This window comes from Myxocyprinus asiaticus, chromosome 20 (genome assembly GCF_019703515.2).
Source record: "Myxocyprinus asiaticus isolate MX2 ecotype Aquarium Trade chromosome 20, UBuf_Myxa_2, whole genome shotgun sequence".
NCBI lineage: Eukaryota > Metazoa > Chordata > Actinopteri > Cypriniformes > Catostomidae > Myxocyprinus > Myxocyprinus asiaticus.
In genome coordinates this window covers 1,222,501-1,245,380 of record NC_059363.1, presented here as the reverse complement: position 1 = coordinate 1,245,380, position 22,880 = coordinate 1,222,501, and the positions used below count along the sequence as shown (strand labels likewise).

The 22,880-nt window shown below is 36.8% G+C and overlaps 1 protein-coding gene across 3 annotated transcripts in view; it reads right to left on the bottom strand.

Moving 5' to 3' along the window:
• LOC127410686 (inverted formin-2-like) overlaps positions 1-22,004 on the bottom strand; it is a 36,285-nt gene extending 14,281 nt beyond the window's left edge. For 2 of the 3 annotated variants that reach the window (XM_051645848.1, XM_051645849.1), the window contains exons 1-7: positions 21,876-22,004; positions 7,899-8,326; positions 6,002-6,117; positions 3,356-3,515; positions 2,212-2,245; positions 1,943-2,084; positions 1,590-1,722 (exon numbers count right to left, since the gene is read on the bottom strand). In XM_051645848.1, coding sequence (XP_051501808.1) covers positions 1,590-1,722; positions 1,943-2,084; positions 2,212-2,245; positions 3,356-3,515; positions 6,002-6,117; positions 7,899-8,298 — 985 coding nt within the window. In that variant the 5' untranslated portion in view covers positions 8,299-8,326; positions 21,876-22,004. Of the gene's footprint in view, positions 1-1,589; positions 1,723-1,942; positions 2,085-2,207; positions 2,246-3,355; positions 3,516-6,001; positions 6,118-7,898; positions 8,327-21,875 lie in introns of those variants that run through there. The other variant, XM_051645850.1, reaches the window with a different exon arrangement.
• Between the last annotated feature and the right edge of the window lie 876 nt (positions 22,005-22,880).

The window sequence follows — 22,880 nt, the reverse complement described above, 5'->3', positions numbered from 1 at the left end:
CAGTGAGAAAGATTATTCACAAGTGGAAAACATTCAAGACTGCTGCCAATCTTCCCAGGAGTGGACGTCCCAGCAAATTCACCCCAAGGTCAGACTGTGCAATGCTCAGAGAAGAGTTACATCTCAGACTCTACAGGCCTCAGTTAGCATGTTAAAGTTCATGACAGTACAATTAGAAAAAGACTGAACAAGTATGGTTTGTTTGGAAGGGTTGCCAGGAGAAAGCCTCTTCTCTCTAAAAAGAACATGGCAGCACGGCTTATGTTTGCAAAGTTGCATCTGAACAAACCACAAGACTTCTGGAACAATGTCCTTTGGACAGATGAGACCAAAGTGGAGATGTTTGGCCATAATGCACAGCGCCACGTTTGGCGAAAACCAAACACAGCATATCAGCACAAACACCTCATACCAGCTGTCAAGCACGGTGGTGGAGGGGTGATGATTTGGGCTTGTTTTGCAGCCACAGGACCTGGGCACCTTGCAGTCATTCAGTCGACCATGAACTCCTCTGTATACCAAAATATTCAAATGTGAGGCCATCTGTCCGACAGCTAAAGCTTGGCCGAAATTGGGTCATGCAACAGGACAATGATCCCAAGCACACCAGCAAATCTACAACAGAATGGTTGAAAAAGAAAAGAATCAAGGTGTTGCGATGGCCCAGTCAAAGTCCAGACCTCAACCCGATTGAAATGCTGTGGCGGGACCTTAAGAGAGCTGTGCATAAACAAATGCCCACAAACCTCAATGAACTGAAGCAACGCTGTAAAGAAGAGCGGGCCAAAATTCCTCCACAACGATGTGAGAGACTGATAAAGTCATACAGAAAATGATTACTTGAAGTTATTGCTGCTAAAGGTCATTCTGCAAGCTATTGAATCATAAGGTGTACTTAGTTTTTCACACATGGATTCTCCATTTTTGCTAAATCATGACACGGTGTAATATATCATGTGTTGTTGCTCATCTGAGGTTGTTTTTCCTAATTTTAACCAGATGATTTTTATTATGTCCTGATATGTAAAACCATAGAATAAGGAGGGTGTACTTTCTTTATCACATGACTGTACATCACTATAAACCCACAAGTGTGGGCTAAAAGGCCCCCTTTGCCACCTTTTTTGATTTTATAAACAACCGTTTTATTTAACACAAATTAAGTAAAAAAAAAAAAAAAAAAAAATATAATAATAATAATAATAATAATAATATTATATATATATATATATATATATATATATATAAAAATAGTATTTCTAAAATTGTGATACACTTTGCAAGCAGAAAAAAATAAAATTAATAATAATAATTCCTTAAGGCAGGCCTTTAGCCCCATTTTACCCTAATAATAAAGAACGAGAGGATGTCCACCATACACGTAAAAAAAACCTTGGGTCTACTTTATTAAAACATATTCAAGGACCTAACCCGAACTCTGAAAGACTTTTAAATATAGGGTTAGTACTTGTTAACTAAACAACCATTTTCTACTAAATGAGACCAAAATGTTCCTCCCAAAGCTACCAATGATCTGATTACAGTCTAACTAATTGCAAATTAAAATTCGTTAACAGAAGTGAACTCACAGCTCTGTGCGATCAGTATGGCTCGATTCGTGAGCGCCTCCAAAGCCTGCCAAACGTCAGATCGATCTGGACCCAGAAGCAGCAGCGCTTGTAAAATAGACAACAGCTGCAGGGACGAGGGGAAACTGCTCACCTACAAACATAAAGAGTTACTGAATAGCCATCAATCTGCAACACATCTGTAAATCTCTCGGCATTTACTAAAACGCATAAAGTTGATAAAATAATCGCATTTTAAATAAACCAAAATGTAGAGACATAACTACCTGTTTTAGAAACATAATAAGGATGGTTTGACAAACTGATCCAGTTCATATACCCTGCAATATCCCATTACAGAACACAGAACTCACTTTATTAAACAGTGATGTGAAGACTTCCTGATGGTTGCTCATGTCAATTCCTCCATAAACCCTCAAGAGCTCCTCCTCATCTTCAGCCATGGCCTCTTCAAACGCCTCACACTGGATCATCAAGTCTTCATCATCTTCTTCCCTAAAACACAAACACATAAATCACAAATTCTTCTGTATGTTATAGTAGATGTTTTGCCCTTGACTGATTCTTTGGAGGGCAACAGTGTGCAATCTACTTTAAATGAGTGGATTAAACCGAAACTCACCTTAGCTTTGGCAGCAGGTGAAGCAGTTGTAACCCTGGTGGACAAAAAATAATTTGATATCCATGTATGCACCAAATATAAAGCTCTAAACCTTCTACTGCTTTGGGTTAGACTATTGAGAGCAAAGTTGTGTTAAAAACACAAGACAAGTATGAGGTGTGAGTGTGAGATCCCTTCAGCCCAGGTGAAAGCAATTAACATATGATCAGTCCAACAGCTGTGTTCCAAATTGCATACTAGCATACTACTCGTGCTATTTTTGCAGCATGCAGTATCCCCGTTTCCCACAATGCAATGTGCTTTCATGTCTAATGTGACGAATGCCCTGGAAGCAATTTCGAAATTGCATGCATCTTTTTTTCATTTCTGCTGTTTATAGATTATGTAGTACGCCGGTGTGCCATTTCGAATGCAGCCATCTTTATCGTCATTATCTGATCGTAGTAAAGATCTTTTTTACACAAAATTGAACTAAACATGCAAAACAATCGTTTTTCCTTCCGAGATGAATTAAACATGCAATTCCATCAGGTCATGTGACAACAATGAGCCCGTTTACGTGCACGATCTTACATTGATTATGCTTAATAAGCCGTCAACGTGTGTGTGGTCATGTAAACGCATTAAACGGTTGTCCGTTATCGTTGTAATTTCATAAACAAACAGTTTAAGCAAAAACCGATCGACACACGTAGATTTTCGCCCATTAGCCCCGATTTCGCGATGCATGTAAACACTTTTATCGGCGTTCTTATTGGCTTATCCAATGTGCGCAAGTGTTGTGTGCATGACTGTTTACTGTACGTTTTGATATCAAAAGAAGAGAATAATCCAATGATTTAAAATCTCATGTAAATGTGCTTTTCTTGCACTGACGAATTTGTTAAATACGCTAATCTTTGGTAAATATCAAGGTATTAGTGTGCATGTAAACGCACTCAATGTAGCATGCTATGGTTTGAAACGTTTATTGTTCTGCACGGTTTCACATATACGATTCTTTAAACAGTAGACAGCACAGTATCTGCACAGTATGCACTAAGCAGTATGCTAGTAGTATTCTATTGCAAATACAGTGTCAATGTCTGTTGAATCCATTGCAACTTAAATATAACCAAAGTGTGGTAACGTTAATTAAACATACCAATAAACTCCTTGCGCATCTTGTCTCTTTGCCGCAGGTCGTCGGTGCTGAAGATGAGAGCGTTGATGACGCTCAGGAGGGTGACCATGTAAGGCACGTTATCTGTTGCTTGTAGTTCATTCAAAATCACACTGAATCGATACTGCTGCGTCTTCACACACTTTAAGAGAAAACACACAATGCTGTCTCACAATCCCAATGCGTTACGTTTATTTTAGACAATCAATCAAACTTTTCTTTAAAGGAGAATTGTGTACTATCGGCACCAAACGGAAATGCAAAAATAATGACCCGTCTACCACTGCTAGACAAACAGAGAGTCCCACCCCAAACTAACGCCATAGACTAACGCCAGAGGGACAGGACAGTCATGACGTCAATTTGTAAGCTAACCCAGGAGAATACTTCAAACTCTCAAGCACCTGTGTCAACGGGACACAAGTCCCCCCACCGCGCGCTGCTGACAGAGGGATAGGACAGACTTTCAATCATTGCCAAAACCTTTTAAATGTTCGTGCAGCATGCATTTATTAACGTGAGTGTTTTGAGATATGCGGTGAGGTGGACTGTCTCTGACTGGGGCGCATTTGAGACGCAGTTAACATTGATTATCCCAGACATCCACCCATCCTTAATATAAGTGTGTTAACTGATCTAAGCACTTCTATTTGTGAATCAACGTCTTGGAATAAGTCTCAAAAGATATTAAAGTGTAAAAAACATTCACATATTTTGCATACAGGTTACATGGCTTGCCATTTATTTGTGCATTAAACTGCAGATATAAAATGACCAGTGTGATTCTGTGTACTGTATTGTGAGCTTACAAACTTTATTTGTGCATTCTGTTATGAGCAATTGTGAGAATCTTTGCTGCTGTTAACAGTATAATTGAAATAATGCTGAGTGACTGGATAAGACAGATATTGTGTTCCTTCTTCCCTCACTCCGATGGCTGTATCTTTTGAAAATGTGGTGAGAACTCAACTGTGAAAAAAGGACACCGTTCAACATATTTAGCTGGACTTTAAGAGCCGGCATGGGCAACTGAGCCGACAGATTTCTCCCCTCTTTCTCCCCTGCCCTCTCCTGCACCACCCCACCCACTAGGGGAGGTAGGAGCCCCTGTTCTCACAGCTGTCCACACCCAGTTGAGTTGCATTTTTAAAAAGTTTTTTGAGGTGGACTTGAGCTGAAAGAGGGGTGTTTCATGACCCTTTAACCACTGGAGTCATATGGGTTACTTTTATGCTGCCTTTATGTGCTTTTTGGAGCTTCAAAATTCTGGTCACCATTCATTTGCATTGTATGGACCTACAGAGCTGAGATATTCTTCTAAAAATCTTCATTTGTGTTCTGGTGAAGAAAGAAAGTCATACACATCTGGGATGACATGAGGGTGAGTAAATGATGAGAGAATTTTCATTTATGGGTGAACTGTCCCTTTAACATTACTTGAAGAGACGTTTACGTTTTGTCTACATTATAAATTACAAGCAGACCTCAAACACATTTTAAACCATTTGTGCTTTAACATAAGCAACATTCCACTTTGAATCTTTTGAGAAATGAAATTAATAAGTATCTTTGTGTTTCATCATCAGATTATATTAAAGTCATCCCAGTCAAGTTAAATGACTTAAATGACTTCAGATGTCCATCTGGTTAAATGGACAGGGTCATGGTGGAAAATAACATGGCCTGTGAGTGATATATAGCTGTGTAAACCTATAGTGGTGAGTTTATTTCTGTTAACATTAATATATTGAAATATTATAATAACATTAATTTCCCCTATATCTTCCCATAACAGGGTAGACATGTTATGCTTCACCACATGTGACTGACATCTCAAAAGAGTTACACACTTCAAATAACTCAAAATCATTTTTCTGAATTGCTGATGTCACCTCCGGTGGGTGTGACGTCTTTTCATAACAAATATTTTCAATTAAATTATATACAATTTGACGTTTAGGCCCACAGCAATGTGTACCATTTAAATCAGTGGTTCCTGAAGGCCCACCAACACTGCACATTTTGGGTATCTCCCTTATCTGACACACCCAGTTCAGGTTGTGGAGTCTCTACTGAGCTAATGAGCTGAATCAGGTGTGTTGGATTAGGGAGATATCCAAAATGTGCAATTTTGGGGGGCCTCCATGAACAGGATTGGGATCTGCTGATTTAAATGGTCTTAATTATTTTTATCAAGCCTATTAAAGTTGTATCTGGATCATATTAAACATCATACATACCACAGCTTGTACTTGGGACTTATATGGCATTGAACTGTAGGAATGACCCAACTATAAATGGAACAACTCTATTGGCTGAGTCAGAAGCTGACATGTCGGGACCGCTAAAAGCGTCACAGAGTCTACACCTTTTGACAAAATCAACCTCCAAATGATTTACAATTGACTCTGCATATTAAAATACATTAAAGTATTTTCACAAATCAAAAAAATAACAAATCTCCATTCGAGATCCCCTTACAAAAGGCAACATCAACTCGCCAAAGACTAAGTTAGTTCAAATGACACTTCCAAACTCACTTGTTGTAGTTTACTGACCTGATATCAACGTCTTTAGCAGATCGACTGACCCAGACCGACTTTGCATTATTGTACGTTTGACACTTGCCTTGTAATGGTCCAGGGCGTCCAGTGCCAATCGGTGTCCCTCTGAAGAGAACATGCTGAGGGCCGCCAACAGCTCAAACACCTGCTTCTTCACCATCGTGTTGGACGTGTCCAAAGCTGGAGGAAAATGGAGAGGAAACATTGCAGTTTAAGCTTCCTCCTCCATTGTGTTCTCCTACTCAACTTTTTGGATGTTAGGCGCATATTTTGGGGGGATGTAACGTGAACTTTGTACATCTCATGGTTAGGAAAACAGCTAAGCATGTGATAGGTGTGAAGATTGTGCAATGCAGATACTGCGAGCACTGCTTTACAGGAATGCATGCTTTCAGAAATTTATCTCAACTCCTGGGTGTGAAAGACTAGTAGGTACACAGTTTCCAAATATAGACGTGTTGGGACAAGAATAACTCCAAAAAGGTATAAACAGGCATCGTTCACCCAAAATTGAATAAATCAGTCATCATCTTCTCACCCTCAAGGTTTTCCGAAACCGTAGGTTTGATTTGGCAATGAATACAACAAGATTCGCATTTCTTATTTCCAAATAATTCCTCCTCAAAAGTACTAAAAGAATCGTTACTGGAACCACTAAGAGCCAGAGTCATTAAGAGGAATCTGAAGCGGAATCTGACAATTCCGTATGATTTCCCATCCCTATGTACGGATTCGGTGAGTAAATGATGGCTGAATTTGCATTTTTGGGTTACAACCAAGCTGCGATTTGTTAAAAAACCAGAGGGGGGGGGGGGGATATGTGATCAAAATAATTAACTGTATTGACAAATAACCATCTTATTTTATTATTTGTTTTATCCCCTTTTCTCCCAGTTTGGAATGCCCAATTCCCACTACTTAGTAGGTCCTCGTGGTGGCGTAGTGACTCGCATCAATCAGGGTGGCGGAGGACAAGTCTCAGTTGCCTCCGCTTCTGAGACCGTCAATCCGCACATCTTATCACGTGACTCGTTGTGCATGACACCGCGGAGACTCACAGCATGTGGAGGCTCATGCTACTCTCCACGATCCACACACAACTTACCACACGCCCCATTGAGAGCGAGAACCACTAATCACGACCACGAGGAGGTTACCCCATGTGACTCTACCCTCCCTAGCAACCGGGCCAATTTGGTTGCTTAGGAGACCTGGCTGGATTCACTCAGCACGCCCTGGATTTGAACTCGCGACTCCAGGGGTGCTAGTCAACGTCAATACTCGCTGAGATACCCAGACCCCACAACCCTCTTATTAACTGTAAAATATGTTAAACAATTAACAGGCCACTAAGGCATTAGGACAAGCTATCAAACATTTGTTGCAGGGCTACAACATTTTGTGAATCTGAACAGTTTGTGAGACTTTGGCTTTAATTATTGTCGTTTCGCAAGTTCTCCGTGAGTCTGAAGATGTTGGTCATGTGAGAAGATACCAGAAAAAAGACGCGTTTCACACCTTCAGATAACGGTGGCTGTTGCGTATGGACGGATGCATGTTTTTCCTCAAGCATTAAATGCAATTAAGTGTTTATTTACCCATGTAAAAGAGAAAGAAAGCAGCATGATTTCTTTTGATAAGAGAAATTAGTACACAAGCATGTAATTTTGTTATTTGAACAGAGTGAAGGGGAGAAGTTGTTTTTAAGTGTTGCTCACACACTGCAGCCTCTCATTTCGGAGCATATTTTCGGGAGGGTCATATAAAAATTGCATAACGTGAACGGACTGTCTATATTTATAATTCAAAATTGTAATATAGGATTAGAGGCTCACAGACATGCATTACCCCGTGCATATAAAAAATGAACGACCAGAAGGGGGATATCAAAAGTAGTGGCAGGGAAATCCCCCCTGGTCAAATCGCACCCTGGTTACAGCGACTCCTTGAAGTTGCTCTACCTTGTGACAGCTTGCGCACGTAACCCTCATTGTCGACGATGAAGTGAATCCCGGCAGACGAGTTCATGACCGCTTTCACGCAGTTAACACACGTCAGCTGCAGCAGCGCGTCCGCGATTCTCGAGCAGCCACGTCCGGACAGACGGTCCAGAGCCTCCAATAACAGATCGAGTCCAGACAGCTCCAGAAACTGGACCATCCAAGCCTCATCGCTCTTCTCCAGACGCTTCTTCAGACCGGAGTAGTTGACGACGGTCGGCACCTGCAGCAGACGGATGCACAGCTCTGCGTCTGCGTTTTCTAGGTTGGCCTCCAGCGAGGGGTCAGAGTCCTGAGACGACCCCAGTCGACCCCTGACTGCTGCCCATTTCTTCTGGGCTCCATCCGACTTCACAGACATGATGAAGATGATGATGACAAGGAAGATACTGTGAAGACAAAAGACAGAAAATGCAATTATATTGACAGATTTACATATTTAGTCTGGTGTTTAGTCTAAATGAATTAAATTCAACATGAAACAGCATTTGCAACCCTTTTGACTTAATCTGTATTCTGACATATTTCCCAATGAAACAGAATGATCGAGAATAAATTGTAGGAATGTGGATGTGAAACTGGTCTCTATATGATTTATAGATACCTATATTTTTAATATGGAATAACATGCACTGATCAATCGTGTATAATAAGATCAGGAATGTTTATTAAAGGAATATTCCGGGTTTAATGCAAGTGAAGCTTAATCGACAGCATTTGTGGCATAATGTTGATTACCACAAAAAATTAATTTCGACTCGTTCCTCCTTTTCTTTAAAAAAAGCACAAATCTGTGTTCCAGTGAGACACTTACAATGGAAGTCAATGGGGTCAATTTCTGAATGACAAAATAATTTTTAGACACAAGACATACCAGATATGCGTGCAAACATGATAAACTACAGTTTAGGGTAATCTGAGATTTGAGTTTCTTACTCAAGGGCACAATGGTGATAGTTTTTAAATTAATCCCTGTAATGTCTGAACCAACAAACGTTTGGTTACAAGCCCAGATTTTTTAACCTCAAGGTCGCACCTCGTGTAATATCATGTTATTAGACAACACTGTGTAATCTGTGCTCTATTGCAAATAATAATTAAACAAATGTTCAATTACTTAGGAATGAACCTCGGTCAACCTGATGTGTGGGTCATATTTCACAGCAAAAAAAAAAAAAAAAAAAAAAATTATTTTGCTTAAAGAAATGTTTGTTTTTAGGACCATTGTGTGTGTTTTTTTTGCATTTTGCATTTTGACATTATTTTTCATGTTAATTAAGCATATTTTACTCCCTGATTTTTATTACTATAATAATTTTAAACAAAAAAAAAGAATATTATTCAATATAATATATTTATATTATTTAAATTGTGTAGTATTTATACATCATAGTATTATTAGTTGTACTGTCTTTAATTTTTTATTATTAAATGTAAAAAAAAACAAAAAAACATTATTTTATTATTATAATACAGTACGATGAAAATTTCGTAACACAATATATTTATATTTTATTTTTTTATCATGGGGGAAAATTTGACCTGGGCATGCTTTTCATTAGATTCACACTAATGACAGTAAGAATGTAAAAAATTACTTCATGTATTAACCAAAAAATAATTTAAGAAAATCATGTTATGCAAAATTAGTCAAAAGACAAACTAATCACCAAACAGAATTTCAAATCGATACAGGCATCAGACTCCCGCTAGCCTCCAATCCAAACATTTATTTAAGAAAGGAAACATCAGTGAACATATTTGTCTACTCGTTCTATATTTAACTCTCGAAATGTCTCAATAACCTGTAAAACGCTTCCCTCATTTCATTCAAAACCCGTGGTACACAAAAGTTATTTTGAGACAGATATTCGGTACTGTCTCTTTAAGAAAACCGGCATTTCTGTAAAGAGCGTCTGTAAATGAGCGCATATTAACGATAGAGACTCGTAGATGGAGTTCTCTCATCTGTGCTATGCATGATTAGAATTAAATGTTTATTTTTTGTTGTTTTTGATCAACAACTGACTGTAAAGAACAGAAAGGATATTAAAGAATATAAATTTCTTCAGCACTATAATACACAATCATGGCTGAGTGAAATCTCAACATTTACCAGCCAGTAATTACAGATATGCGAGTCGCATTGCACGAAATTTGGTTGCAAATGCGAGTGATTTTCTCACACTGTAGTAAAGGGTTGCGCATAGAGTTAAACAGTGTTGGGGGTAACACGTTAAATGTAACACGCATTGCATAATCAGATTACTTTTTCGAGTAATGAGTAAAGTAACGCAATAAATTTAATTTTAGACCATAATATCGGAGTTACTTTTTAAATAAAGTAACACGTTGCTTTTGTACACATCTACTGTCCCTGTATTGCGAGAAATCAGGAGTAAAAGTGTGCAAACTTCGGGGAGGAGACGTAGTGCATGATGGGTATTGTAGTTCTACAGAGTGTGAGGCCAGAGACTATTTAGCAGAGATGAGTCACTTCTAATTAAATGAACGGGAGAAATTAGAATGACCAACCAAGATACTCTAGCAGTCAATGGATATAGAAAGGAAGTCCCGCCTTGCAAGTAAAAGAGCCAATCACCTTTTAGATACAGACATTGCCTGTCAATCAACTCGCTAACGTGCGTGCACATTTCGTGTTTTAGCGTAATATGAAGTCAACATTCGGTTGAGTGAATCGCGATTGATTCATGTGTTAATACACACCGCATTAAAAAAATAACTAAATCAGTAAACGCGTTTAGGCAGATGGATTGTAAGACTAGCATTATAATGGCCACGACATGATACACATACTCGCTCAATTCACCGACTTATGCAGCCGAACTGCTCCGTGTTAGAGCTCCCCGTAACCGGGAGAATGGGATGAGAAAAGCTGACTCTGGATCAGTGGCTCCGAGCAATGTTCTAGTAGCAGGCATGACCTGTAATGTCTCTTGTATGCAATGCATGGCTTATTTGTATGGAATGCATAGCTTAGCAGAAGAGAAAGTGACTGTGAGGAACGCAAAAGTTACTTTTTTAAGGAGTAACACAATATTCTAATGAGTAACTTTTAAAAGTAACGTTACCCAACACTGGAGTTAAAGATCGATCTTGGGATTTAAGAATCAATATTGAGATCTTTCAAATGAAGATCGCAATGCATCGGAAAATCGATATTTGTACCCACCACAAATGACAGCTATGGATCAAAGAAACGAAGAGTGAAAACTAAAGCTTTGCAGATCAACAGATTCTTGAATCCAGTGGAACAGATGATCAGTCCAGACTTGCAAAAATAAACACAACATGAAGACATTTCACCTTTCTCCACACAATTCAAATGCTCTTGGTTTGTTTCATACTGGGATGTGATGTGACCTGTACTGGAATTAACTGTGATTCAGAAAAGGACTTTCTACAGAAAGAAATACACGTTCCATCATGAAGTGCTTTTATGTTGTGACTCAGATGATAAAGGCCTCTTTTCAATACATTAAAGCATCACGCTCTATTCCACATCACCACACATTGACTAAAGAAGGACATTTTATAAAGAACACTCCCTGTTATTAATTAACACAAATAAGGATGCAAGTAAGGACGACGATATTTGATTTTACACAAAGTGTCAGCTGTCATGATTATGAAATTTGGCTGCCGATTAATTGCCAAACAAATAACTGCACTTATGACGATTGATTCTCTGTTTTAGGGCTTCTGTGATAATGACGATTAATTGTCCTACAGATTGCCAAACTTACGGTGTATGTGCTTCATTTATTCATAATGCCTTGGAATCCTATAACATGGATATATCATATCCTTTAAGGCTTTAAAACTTGAAAAAACTCTTTTTGGTCAACTTTAGTCTTGGTTTATTTTACATTTACACGGTTGTTTTTGGAACTCAGCCATCCTGAATAGCCATAACATAACATAACAGAACATAACATAATATAACATAATTTATTTTAACATAATATAATATAATATAATAATAATAATATATCATAATAAAATAACAATAATATAACAATATAATATAATAATAATAATATAATATAACAATATAATATAATAATAATAATAATAATAATAATAATAATAATAATATATCATAATAAAATAACAATAATAATATAACATTATATCATAATATAACATAATATAATATAATATAATATAACATAATAATAATATAATATAACATAATATAATAATAATATAACATAATATCATAATATAACATAATATAACATAATAATAATAATATAATATAACATAATATAATAATAAAATATAACATAATATAATATAATAACATAATAATAATATAATATAACATAATATAATAATAATAATAATAATATATCATAATAAAATAACAATAATAATATAACAATATCATAATATAACAATATAATATAATATAACATAATAATAATATAACATAATATAATATAATATAACATAATAATAATATAATATAACATAATAATAATATAATATAACATAATATAATAATAATATAATATAACATAATATAATATAATAATAATAATAATAATAATATCTCATAATAAAATAATAATAATAATAATATAACATAATATGATAATATAACATAATATAATAATAATATAACATAATATAATAATAATAATAATATAATATAACATAATATAATAATAATAATAATAATATATCATAATAAAATAACAATAATAATATAACAACATAATATAATAATAATATAATATAACATAATATAATATATTAATAATAATATATCATAATAAAATAACAATAATAATATAATATAACATAATATAATTAACTTAATATAATAATAAAATAACAATAATAATATAACATAATATAATTATAATATAATGTAATATAATAATAATAATATAATATCATATATTTACTGTAGACAATAGAGAGTGTTTATGCCAGACAGAATCTAAACAAAAGTGTCAGACGAACTTTGGTGCTATATTTCTTTTTTTCTAGCCTTCCGTTCGTTTCGTCCTATAGAAAGTTCACACATGCTTTTTCGGTTTCATAGAACAGGCTATTTTTGATTAGGCATTGTTTTGTTGAGGGGAGGTTGGGCACATTCCCAAAAATCCTGTTATGTGGATATTTTGTCTCTAGATGCCAGTTACTGCTGGGTACCGTGAACACAAAGAGCCACAGAGCACTGGTCCTCAACTTAGGATCCACATTAAGTGGCGACCCAACACAGTACCAACATTGTTTATCGAATAAAAGTAAAAAATGGCTAAATTAGAAATTTTCATGTTTTTATACTTGGTGCAGTTCTATTCTTTCAAGGATGAGGACATGTCACACACACAACCTGCCCATGCTGACATCTGTCTAATTTTGCTTTTACTGAGTGACAGATGATTTGCACCAAAATAATGCAGTGCACGGCCTTCGAAGACATGGGAAGTGTTTCTCCTCCCTTCCAAAGTTGATAAGCCTATTTATTTTGCTCTGCTAACTATGCATGATTAGTGGTTGACCGATTTATCGGCGTGGCCAATAATTGGTATTTTAAATGATCAGCATCAGCCGATAAATTTTCCCATTTGGCCGATTCGTTTAGCAAGCCGTGATGGAGCAGAGAATCACTCACTTGCATCTGAAGGAGCTGTCCCAGACATGTAAACGACCAATCACAGTTCATTTTGTTGTTACGTGCCATCCTGTTACAACAACAAAAGACCAGCATGCAACCCAACACATGACTCTGTGTGTGCAGATCTGTTTTCTGTAGTGCAAGGGTGTCAAACTCGGTTCCTGGAGGGCCACAGTCCAGCAGAGTTTAGCTCCAACCCTAATTAAACACACCTGAAGCAGCTAATCAAGGTCTTCAAGAGTGCTTGAAGATTACAAGGAGGCATTTTGGAGCAGGGCTGGAACTAAACTCTGCAGGGCTGCAGCCCTCCAGGAACTGAGTTTGACACACCTGCTGTAGTGTATTACACATACTCTGAGCATGCATGAGGCTTAAAGATAGTGTTTTAAAAGCGGTTCTGTGCTTAAAAACTTCTCGTGCTCCGCATTAACATACAGCACTGTAGATTCACTAATTGCACATTTGCGTAATTCCAAATGTGCTTGGCCGTTAAAAGCTACTATCCAATGGGGGCCTGGGTATCTCAGCGAGTTTTGACGCTGACTACCACATCTGGAGTCACGAGTTTGAATCCAGGGTGTGCTGAGTGACTCCAGCCATGTCTCCTAAGCAACCAAATTGGCCCGGTTGCTAGGGAAGGTAGAGTCACATGGGGTAACCTCCTCGTGGTCGTGATTAGTGGTTCTCGCTCTCAGTGGGGTGTGTGGTAAGTTGTGTGTGGATTGTGGAGACTAGCATGAACCTCCATATATATATATATTTTTTATTTGAACAAAGTTAAAGTTGTGTATGAAACTGAGTAAATATTATGCTGAATTAAAGTTGTTTTTTTTTAATAAATTTTATGTACATGACATTTACTATGTATGTGTATATATATATATATATATATACACACACACACATACACACACACACACTTTTATATTTTAATTTAGCATCGTTTTTTCCCTGCTGTCTGTGACCTAAATGGATCAGATCTGTGACACATTTTTTGAGTCAAGAACCACCAGTTGAGATCCACTGATATAGACCCTCTTACCTAACCCTAACTCAAAGACAAGTTAATTTACAACTATCTGTGAAGATTGTGCGTCTACCTTATTCAATCACTTGTTCAGTGCGAAAGATGATAGAAATCTCTAAACACACAAAGTGCTTGTGATAGTTACAAACCACAATCTGATATTGATAACTGAAGTCAGGCGTACTCTGTTCACCAGCTGAGATGAAGTTAAACATTCACTTTCTGCTGCTCGGAGAACATTTAATGCAAACATGCATGTTAGAAGAAATTTTATGCTTGGGATTTCCTTGACACCGACCCTCTAAAGCTGGCAATGCAACGCTTTAGTCAAGAAGGATTTCAGCGCAGGGCTACTGAACAGGAAGAACATTCAACTATCCTGCCATAACAAGCAGACACATTAGTTCTCCTTTTGTAATCTTCAATATTGAGGCCAGTAATGGCCGAAACTCACAAAACCTGTCAAAGATAATTGAGAAATTACAATTTGCTTAAAGAAAGCAAAGCCTATTTTGGGAATCACCAAGAAATGTTTCCATTGTCAATTAAAGGTATAGTTCACCCAAACAAGATAATTCTCTCATCATTTATTCACCCTCATGCCATCCCAGATGTGTATGACTTTCTTTCTTCTGCACAACACAAATGAAGATTTTTTAAGGATATATATATTATGCGTTACTGTCCATATAATGTAAGCCAGTGGGGTCCAACACTTTCAAGCTCCTTAAGGGCAACATAAAGGTAATTCATACAACTCCAGTGGTTTAATCCATGTCTTCTGAAGTGATCAGTTTTGGGTGAAACAGAGCAAAATATAACTCCCTTTTCACTACAAAATTTGCCATCTGCAGGCTCGTTGGTGCTATCACGATTTGAAGTTTGATTTCACTTCCTCGCACGTGTTGAACCCCATTGATTTGGATTGTATGGACAAAAACACCTCATATCTCCATCAAAATACTATATCTTTGTTTGCGTTCAGCAGAAGAAAGTAAGTCATAAGAGTTTGAGACGGCATAATATTTATAATATTTGGTGAACTATCCCTTTAAGCACATTCTCCCCAATTGTCATTACCACAATGCAAAAATGTCTTTATCATTACTGTACTGCCAAAAATACATCCTACTTTTTTTTCCTCCCCTTTTCTCCCCAATTCGGAATGCCCAATTCCCAATACGCTTAAGTCCTCGTGGTGGCGTAGTAACTCGCCTCAATCCGGATGGCGGAGGACGAATCTCAGTTGCCTCCGCGTCTGAGATGTCAATCCGCGCATCTTATCACGTGGCTTGTTGAGCACGTTACCGTGGAGACATAGCGTGTGTGGGGGCTTCACGCCATTCTCCGTGGCATCCACGCACAACTCACCACACGCCCCACCGAGAGCGAACCACATTATAGCGACCACGAGGAGGTTACCCGATGTGACTCTACCCTCCCTAGCAACCAGGCCAATTTGGTTGCTTAGGAGACATGGCTGGAGTCACTCAGCACGCCCTGGATTCAAACTCGCAACTCCAGGTGTGGTAGTCAGCGTCAATACTCGCTGAGCTACCCAGGGCCCAAAAATATGTACTTCTTAAATTATAATGAAGTTAATTTGGGAGGAAATGTGCTTAATTGTCATGTCAATTATACCACCATGCAAAAAAGAAATTCTTAAACAGGCTTCATTTACTTTTTCTTACCTGTTTCTTTTAATTTGGGGCTAAAATATGACCTGGACGATGGCGTAGATTCCAGGAGGTAACCCCTGAAATAACCCAATATTTATACCATGATCAATGGAAACATGTAAATTCTTCACACTGTAACCCCCCCAATGTGCAAGCCAAATCTACGCCCTTAGACCTGGACATGTTTTTGTGACAGCCACCCCAATAATTTAAAGAACCAGTTAGAAAGTATGAACATTCAAAAGGTTATTTCAAAGTGTTTCTTTGCACAGACGATTGATAAGTTGATTCTCCTGTATCTCAGTTTCACTGCTCTGTGAGATCATGAGGCTCTCATGAGTGTTAACCTACATATGAACAATCCTGTCACGCCTGAGCGAGCTATGTGTGCTCGTGACAAACCTGTGAACATCACAGTCAATGCAAAGTATTATTATTTTGATAATATTTGGGCGAAACTTGCTTCATAATACTCCAGTGGAAGGCATGTAACTTTTATTCAGAGCATCGCTAGAAATGTCAAAGTGCATGAATGTATCTGGTTTCCTCCTGTAATGAGTGTCACGCTTTAATGACACAATCTAACAGGAAAAACAACAGCAGTTTCCTGTGGGAATGTACAAGAAGTGCTTTGATAACGGACATGACAAACTATATCAAATGACATGAAAAAAGCCTGCTGTTAATTTTTTTCAACCTCAGAAAAACTAAATGCTCTTTAGCCTTCCTCTCATTTCATTATATCCCTAATTATTATGCTCCACCATTAACAGGAGTAAGATAATTTTTTTTTTTTTTTTTTTTTAGAACAATAGGGAATGTCAAAATCAAGTTTTAATAGAAAAACTATTAAATGATGTAGTTCTCTAACACATATGAAGCATATTTATTAGTCCAACATCATTATTGCTATTGCTCAAAATTACCTAGGAAGTGTTAAATGTTCCGTGTGCAAGTCGTCACCTGTTTTCACCTGGCTGACGATAAACCATAGACTTACTGTATATTGAAGGAGGGACTCGAGTCCTACAGTATCTAGTGATCAGAATATCACAGAGACTTGGACTCTTTTGACTTAGGCCAATAAAAACCTATCTATCAATCACCCTGAACACCCTAGCAACTGCACAGCAACGCCCTGGCAACCACCCACAACACTCTAGCATCATGGCAGCGCTCACATTTTTATCTGAAATTATTAAAAGAAATATCTGTTATGATTGATTGCAAGTATAGACTACACTGTAAACCCGAACAAGTTAGCAACTCAACAGATCTGAGGTAATCAGTTAATAAATTCCAAATTTAAGTAAGTGGAACTGTCAGGTTTTGATTTTGTACTACTTATGCATGCTAATTGCTCTTAACTTGACAATTGAGTAAGCTAACTTACACATTTTAATGGCACTTAACTGTAAATTTTGAGTAAACACAAATCAGTTATTTTCATGACTTTATTCACCCAAGTTAAGTCTGACTAGTGACTTGCTTAATAATGGTTGAAGCAGTAAGATACACACTTGGTATCGGTCCTCAAGATAAGCTCAAGTTCCTCTCTTCACCGTAATGGTAACCCCCAAAACATAACAAAATATGAAACACTAACAAGTTTCCCCCTTTGCATCCATGTTGCAAAAAATAACACTTAATTTTAACATTTACTTTCCCTATTGAGTCCCATGCAAAACATGCTGGGAACAAGATATCCCCTGCCCAATTTGAGTTTACCACATTCAGAGTCATGCAAATTAATTTATTTGAACTAATTTGAATGATTACATTTTTCCTTACTCTTTGAGCACTGGGGTTTACAGTGTAATTCTTTGTTTAGTCCCTTTTGTAGTTTGTCCTTGATGAAACAGGTTAATTTTATAGAGCAAATGTGTTTGATCCATTTACAGCACTTGGAACTCAGCGGGAGTGTCTTTAAAGACAAATGAGACTTTATCTGAACTCCAGCACTGAACGGATCGAGGCTCTTTAAACACTCTTTCCTCCTCTACATTTGAAGGCTATAGTCCAGCTGGTCTCCATATAGTCCAGAACTGATGCATTTACACCCACACTGAGTTGCAAATGCACTAAGTAAAATGAACTTTCACTATTGTTAATTTGACTGAATCCTCTCTTATTCATATTACTAAAAAAATGCATGCAACTAGGTGAACTTAAATGAACTGAGTTGTTTCAACGCTTTCAAGCTTTACCTAATATTTTTGTTTTGGGACAACATGAATATTTTTTGTTTGGTTAGCTGAAACTAGGCAGGGGATTTCTAATTTCCAGCATGCTTTGCATGACACTGGAAAGGGAGAGTAAACGTTAAAATGAAGTGTTATACTGTATAATGTGTCTTTGTGGAAGATGAATGGAAAGGTGTCTGTAGGTGTATGTGCACAAACTGTGGGTGTATTGTATGTTAAAGCTGAAGGATGTAACTTTTTCCAGTGTTAAAATACTTTCTATCCCAGCTTCAAATGCAGAGACAACTACAAGTCATTCAGAGGTTTAACCGTGGCACATAAAATTCCTGTTTGTTTAAAGCAACCCGCTTAGACCCGCCTCAACAACGTTACTCAAGCAGTGGTGTGAACTGAAGGCGGGACTATCTGACGGTTTGAACAACAGCAGATGAGGGGCATATTCGGAAAGCTGTTTCGAAAACATTGTTAATTTTTGCAATTCCATTCGGTGGCACTAGTGTCACAGAATTTGCCATTTTCCTGAGAAATGGGTCATTGCGCTAAGAAGTTTCAAAACGTACGTTTAAACTCAGTTCCTACATTTGCAGTTTGGAGATTCTCCACCTGCTGGTGGTGATAAAGTTTATGTTCAGAATATCAAATGATGTCCCTGACAATCAGAATTGTAGATGTTTTATGAAACAATATTAAACATCATGAGATTTGTGTTAAACTTTTTAGGTCATGGTTTATTTTTCAATTATTATTATGTTTATATTTACAATTGTATATATGATCTAATTTGGATTGGCATTTTTCCACCTGTTGTCATATGAGTGAATGTGCTGTCTTTGTTTATATCGCTGGTGCTTGTAAAGAAATGGACTATATAATAGGATGTAGACAGTGCAATAACTGGAGAAGAACCTCTTCTTGACCCAGCCCATTTGCGCGTTGCACAGGCGATTTCGCCGAACCCACTTGCACCTAGACTTACACGGAAATACCAAAACTTCATGGCCATGCCCACTGACTTTGCGCTCATGACTTAAACTGCTATTAAAATAAGGCCCCAAGTGTTTAAAGAGCACCTGTTATGGTTTTTCAAATATTACCTTTCATGTAGTGTGTTATATAGCTGTTTGTGAATGTAAAAAAGTCTGCAAAGTTTCAAAAATCAAATGGAGTTATTGACTCCCAAAAGAAAGAACCAATTCTGAACACCTGAAACGAGTCGTTAGTAATTCCAGACTTACTTCCTGTACTAACCTATGTAATTTGGTGACGAAAAACCCGCTTCTGGTCTGTATACGTGTATAGCCAGTGCACGCTGTTAGCCTGTTAGCTGTTAGCCTCTGCTAACCGGCTAACTCACGTTATTGTCAAACTACATATAAACTTACCACAGAGAAACGTCCTGTTCTCGTCGTGCTTGCGATGGTGGTTCGGGTTGATCTTCCGATGTATCATTATCAAACTCAGGCTCAAATTGGTAAGGTAAAACAGACATTTTTTTCAGACAGAGCTGAAACTCGGATATGGTAGTGGGCGTTTCCTTTCCGACACGCCCTGTAAGCGGTAGACCAATCACAACAGACTGGGACATCTGACCAATCAGAGCAGAGTATGCTCTCTGAAAGGAGGAGTTTAGAATGAATCCTTTAGAACGGATCATTGAACGAGTCGTTTTTGACACTGGGAAAAAATTAAATTATGAGCAAATGAAAGTGTTTTTTGACCTTGGATGCATGTAAATCTATTGTATGAGACCTTTAACACAAAATTAGCACGTTTAAAAACCATAATAGATGCTCTTTAATGTTTTGTTGTGTTGAGATTTAGAAGAGTTTCTGTTATGTTGGAGTTTTGTGGGGGTACATTAATAGTGAAGATCTTGAGGCATTCCCTGTACTAGCTATTTTGTAATGGAAATAGATGCATTTGAGTTCATTTAACATGTCTAATTAGGTTCCCTCTACTTGAAGTATTTAAGTTGATATTACATAGTCATTTTAATTTAAGAAAACTCATTTCAAACATGTGGAACCACTGTCCGTGATTGAATCAAGTTCGCCAAAGATTTAATTTATTCAGTGTACACTACTGCATATTAGTGCTAACAGGTTTGAAAACAGCAAATATAGGTGTGGAGCTCTTGTGTGCACAAACATTTGGCATTGCATTATACCAAATGAATCACAATATGTGCCATGACAAAGACAAGCAACACGAGGCAGGAGATAACACATTTTGAAGGAACTGTCATGGCAATGCTCAGATATATAATAACAGCATTCAAGCATAAAACAACATGAGGGTGGGTAAATAATAACAGAAAACACTTATCTTGGGGGGAACTCCTCCTTTAAGAGCAGACACAGTAAAACAACCTGTTATTTTACACTAAACTCGTATATTAATATCATTATCACCAATTATAATACGCTGATATTAACAATGCCAATTCTCAATGCAACAACATAAAAACGCATGTTTCAGTGACAACACTAAACGAGTTCTTTCCTCTACATACAGACCTGCAGTTATTATCAGCGCTGAATAAAACGCCTACACCAATGCATTTGCACCCACACTGAGTCACAAATGTGAAATAAATCACAGTACATCACAATATTTTGGAATAACTGCCATGAAAATACTCATATATAACATTACTGGTGTCTGAAGCCAATTTTCAGTGCAGCATCATAGTACAAATGTATTGTTAATACAGTAAAATGTGGTAATTTGATGTTAGTCACTCCTGTCAACAACAACAACAACAACAACAACAAAATCACAGTTTCAATGGTACATTTTGGTGGAACTTCATACTGTTCTAGAGTCTAAAGTCTCTTTGCAGACCACTATAATATTAAAAATCATCTTTAAAGAGCACATACAAGAACTGACTGAAGGAAAACCAGCAGTCATTTCACACTTACATCTAATATCATTATATGCTGATAGAAAGGATGCAACAACATGCAAAGTCACACACTATCATGCTGAACTGATTTCAGCTGATAAACTGCAGATGTTACACTCAGATGACAAACGCAACAATGTAACCTGCTGTGTTGATATAACGCTTTGATCTTCCGATCAATAGTCAACAGTACAGTACAGAAAGCTTTAGAGTCAACACTGTCCTTGAATTAAAAGCTCTAAAGATCTGCTGTTTTCTGTTCATCGACAGAACATCCTTCACTCCTTCTAAACATGGCGAATTCTCCTCCACAGCCCCATAAGCAGCATATTTAACCGCAGACACTACTTCAGAAACAGCTGATTTGAGTCTGAAACTAGGTGTAATTTGAATCAGTCATCAAATCTAGTGTATTTGTCTGGGTAAAAAGACATTATGAAGGTATTAATCATTCATGCTCTCACCTCTGAAATCACTCGATGTTGTTCAGGATGTGATGAATGAGAGGACTGATGTCAAGTGTCGCTTTAAATGATACTTTAAACATTACAGGCGGATGAGGGTGAAATTCTAGGACTCTAGCTGCTGCTGACACATGTGCTGACTCCGCCCCCTGAGACTGAGTGGGCGGATCTCAATTTGTCCTCCTGTCAATCAAAAGACACCCGGCTGATTAAGAATGGAACGCACTGCTATATCTTATTTATTTATTTATTTATTTATTGTTCAATTTCAAAGTACTTTATTGGCATGATAACTAACTAAATGATTAAGTACAAGGTCCCAGTAATGTTAAATAAATACATAAATAAATAAACTGCGTTCTGCTCTTAACTACTTGAATACACACACAGTATGCAAAGACACAAATAAATAAATAAATAAACAGCATGGTCTTAGTAATGTTAACAAAATAATAAATAAATATATATTAACAAATAAACAGCATACTGACTTCTGTTTGTTTAAAAAAATACACACACACACACACACACACACACACACACACACACACACACATATATTTGTGAAACTTGATTTTTAATTTCACATTTATATTTTTCTTAAATCATCCATTTTATTATTTTTATTTATGTAGTCCGTATTTATTTTTATTTAGGCCATGCATTTATTTAACTATTTGCATATCTTCTCACACATTTAATTGCTCATATATTTATTTACGCACAAATATGTGAATTTATTTATTTATGTATTTGTGTTTTTATTTATTTATTATTTTTCAGGTTTTGTCCTCCATACACAGTATACACATACACTCATATACTGTATTTATACAGTATGTAGACATACAAATATAAATAAATAAATAAATACATAAATACATAAATAATTAAATTGTAAGGTCCTAGTAATGTTAATAAAATAAATAAATAAACTGTATATTGCCTTATACTTGTTTAAAAAATGAAAACAGTACACAGTATGTAAAGACAAACATAAATAAA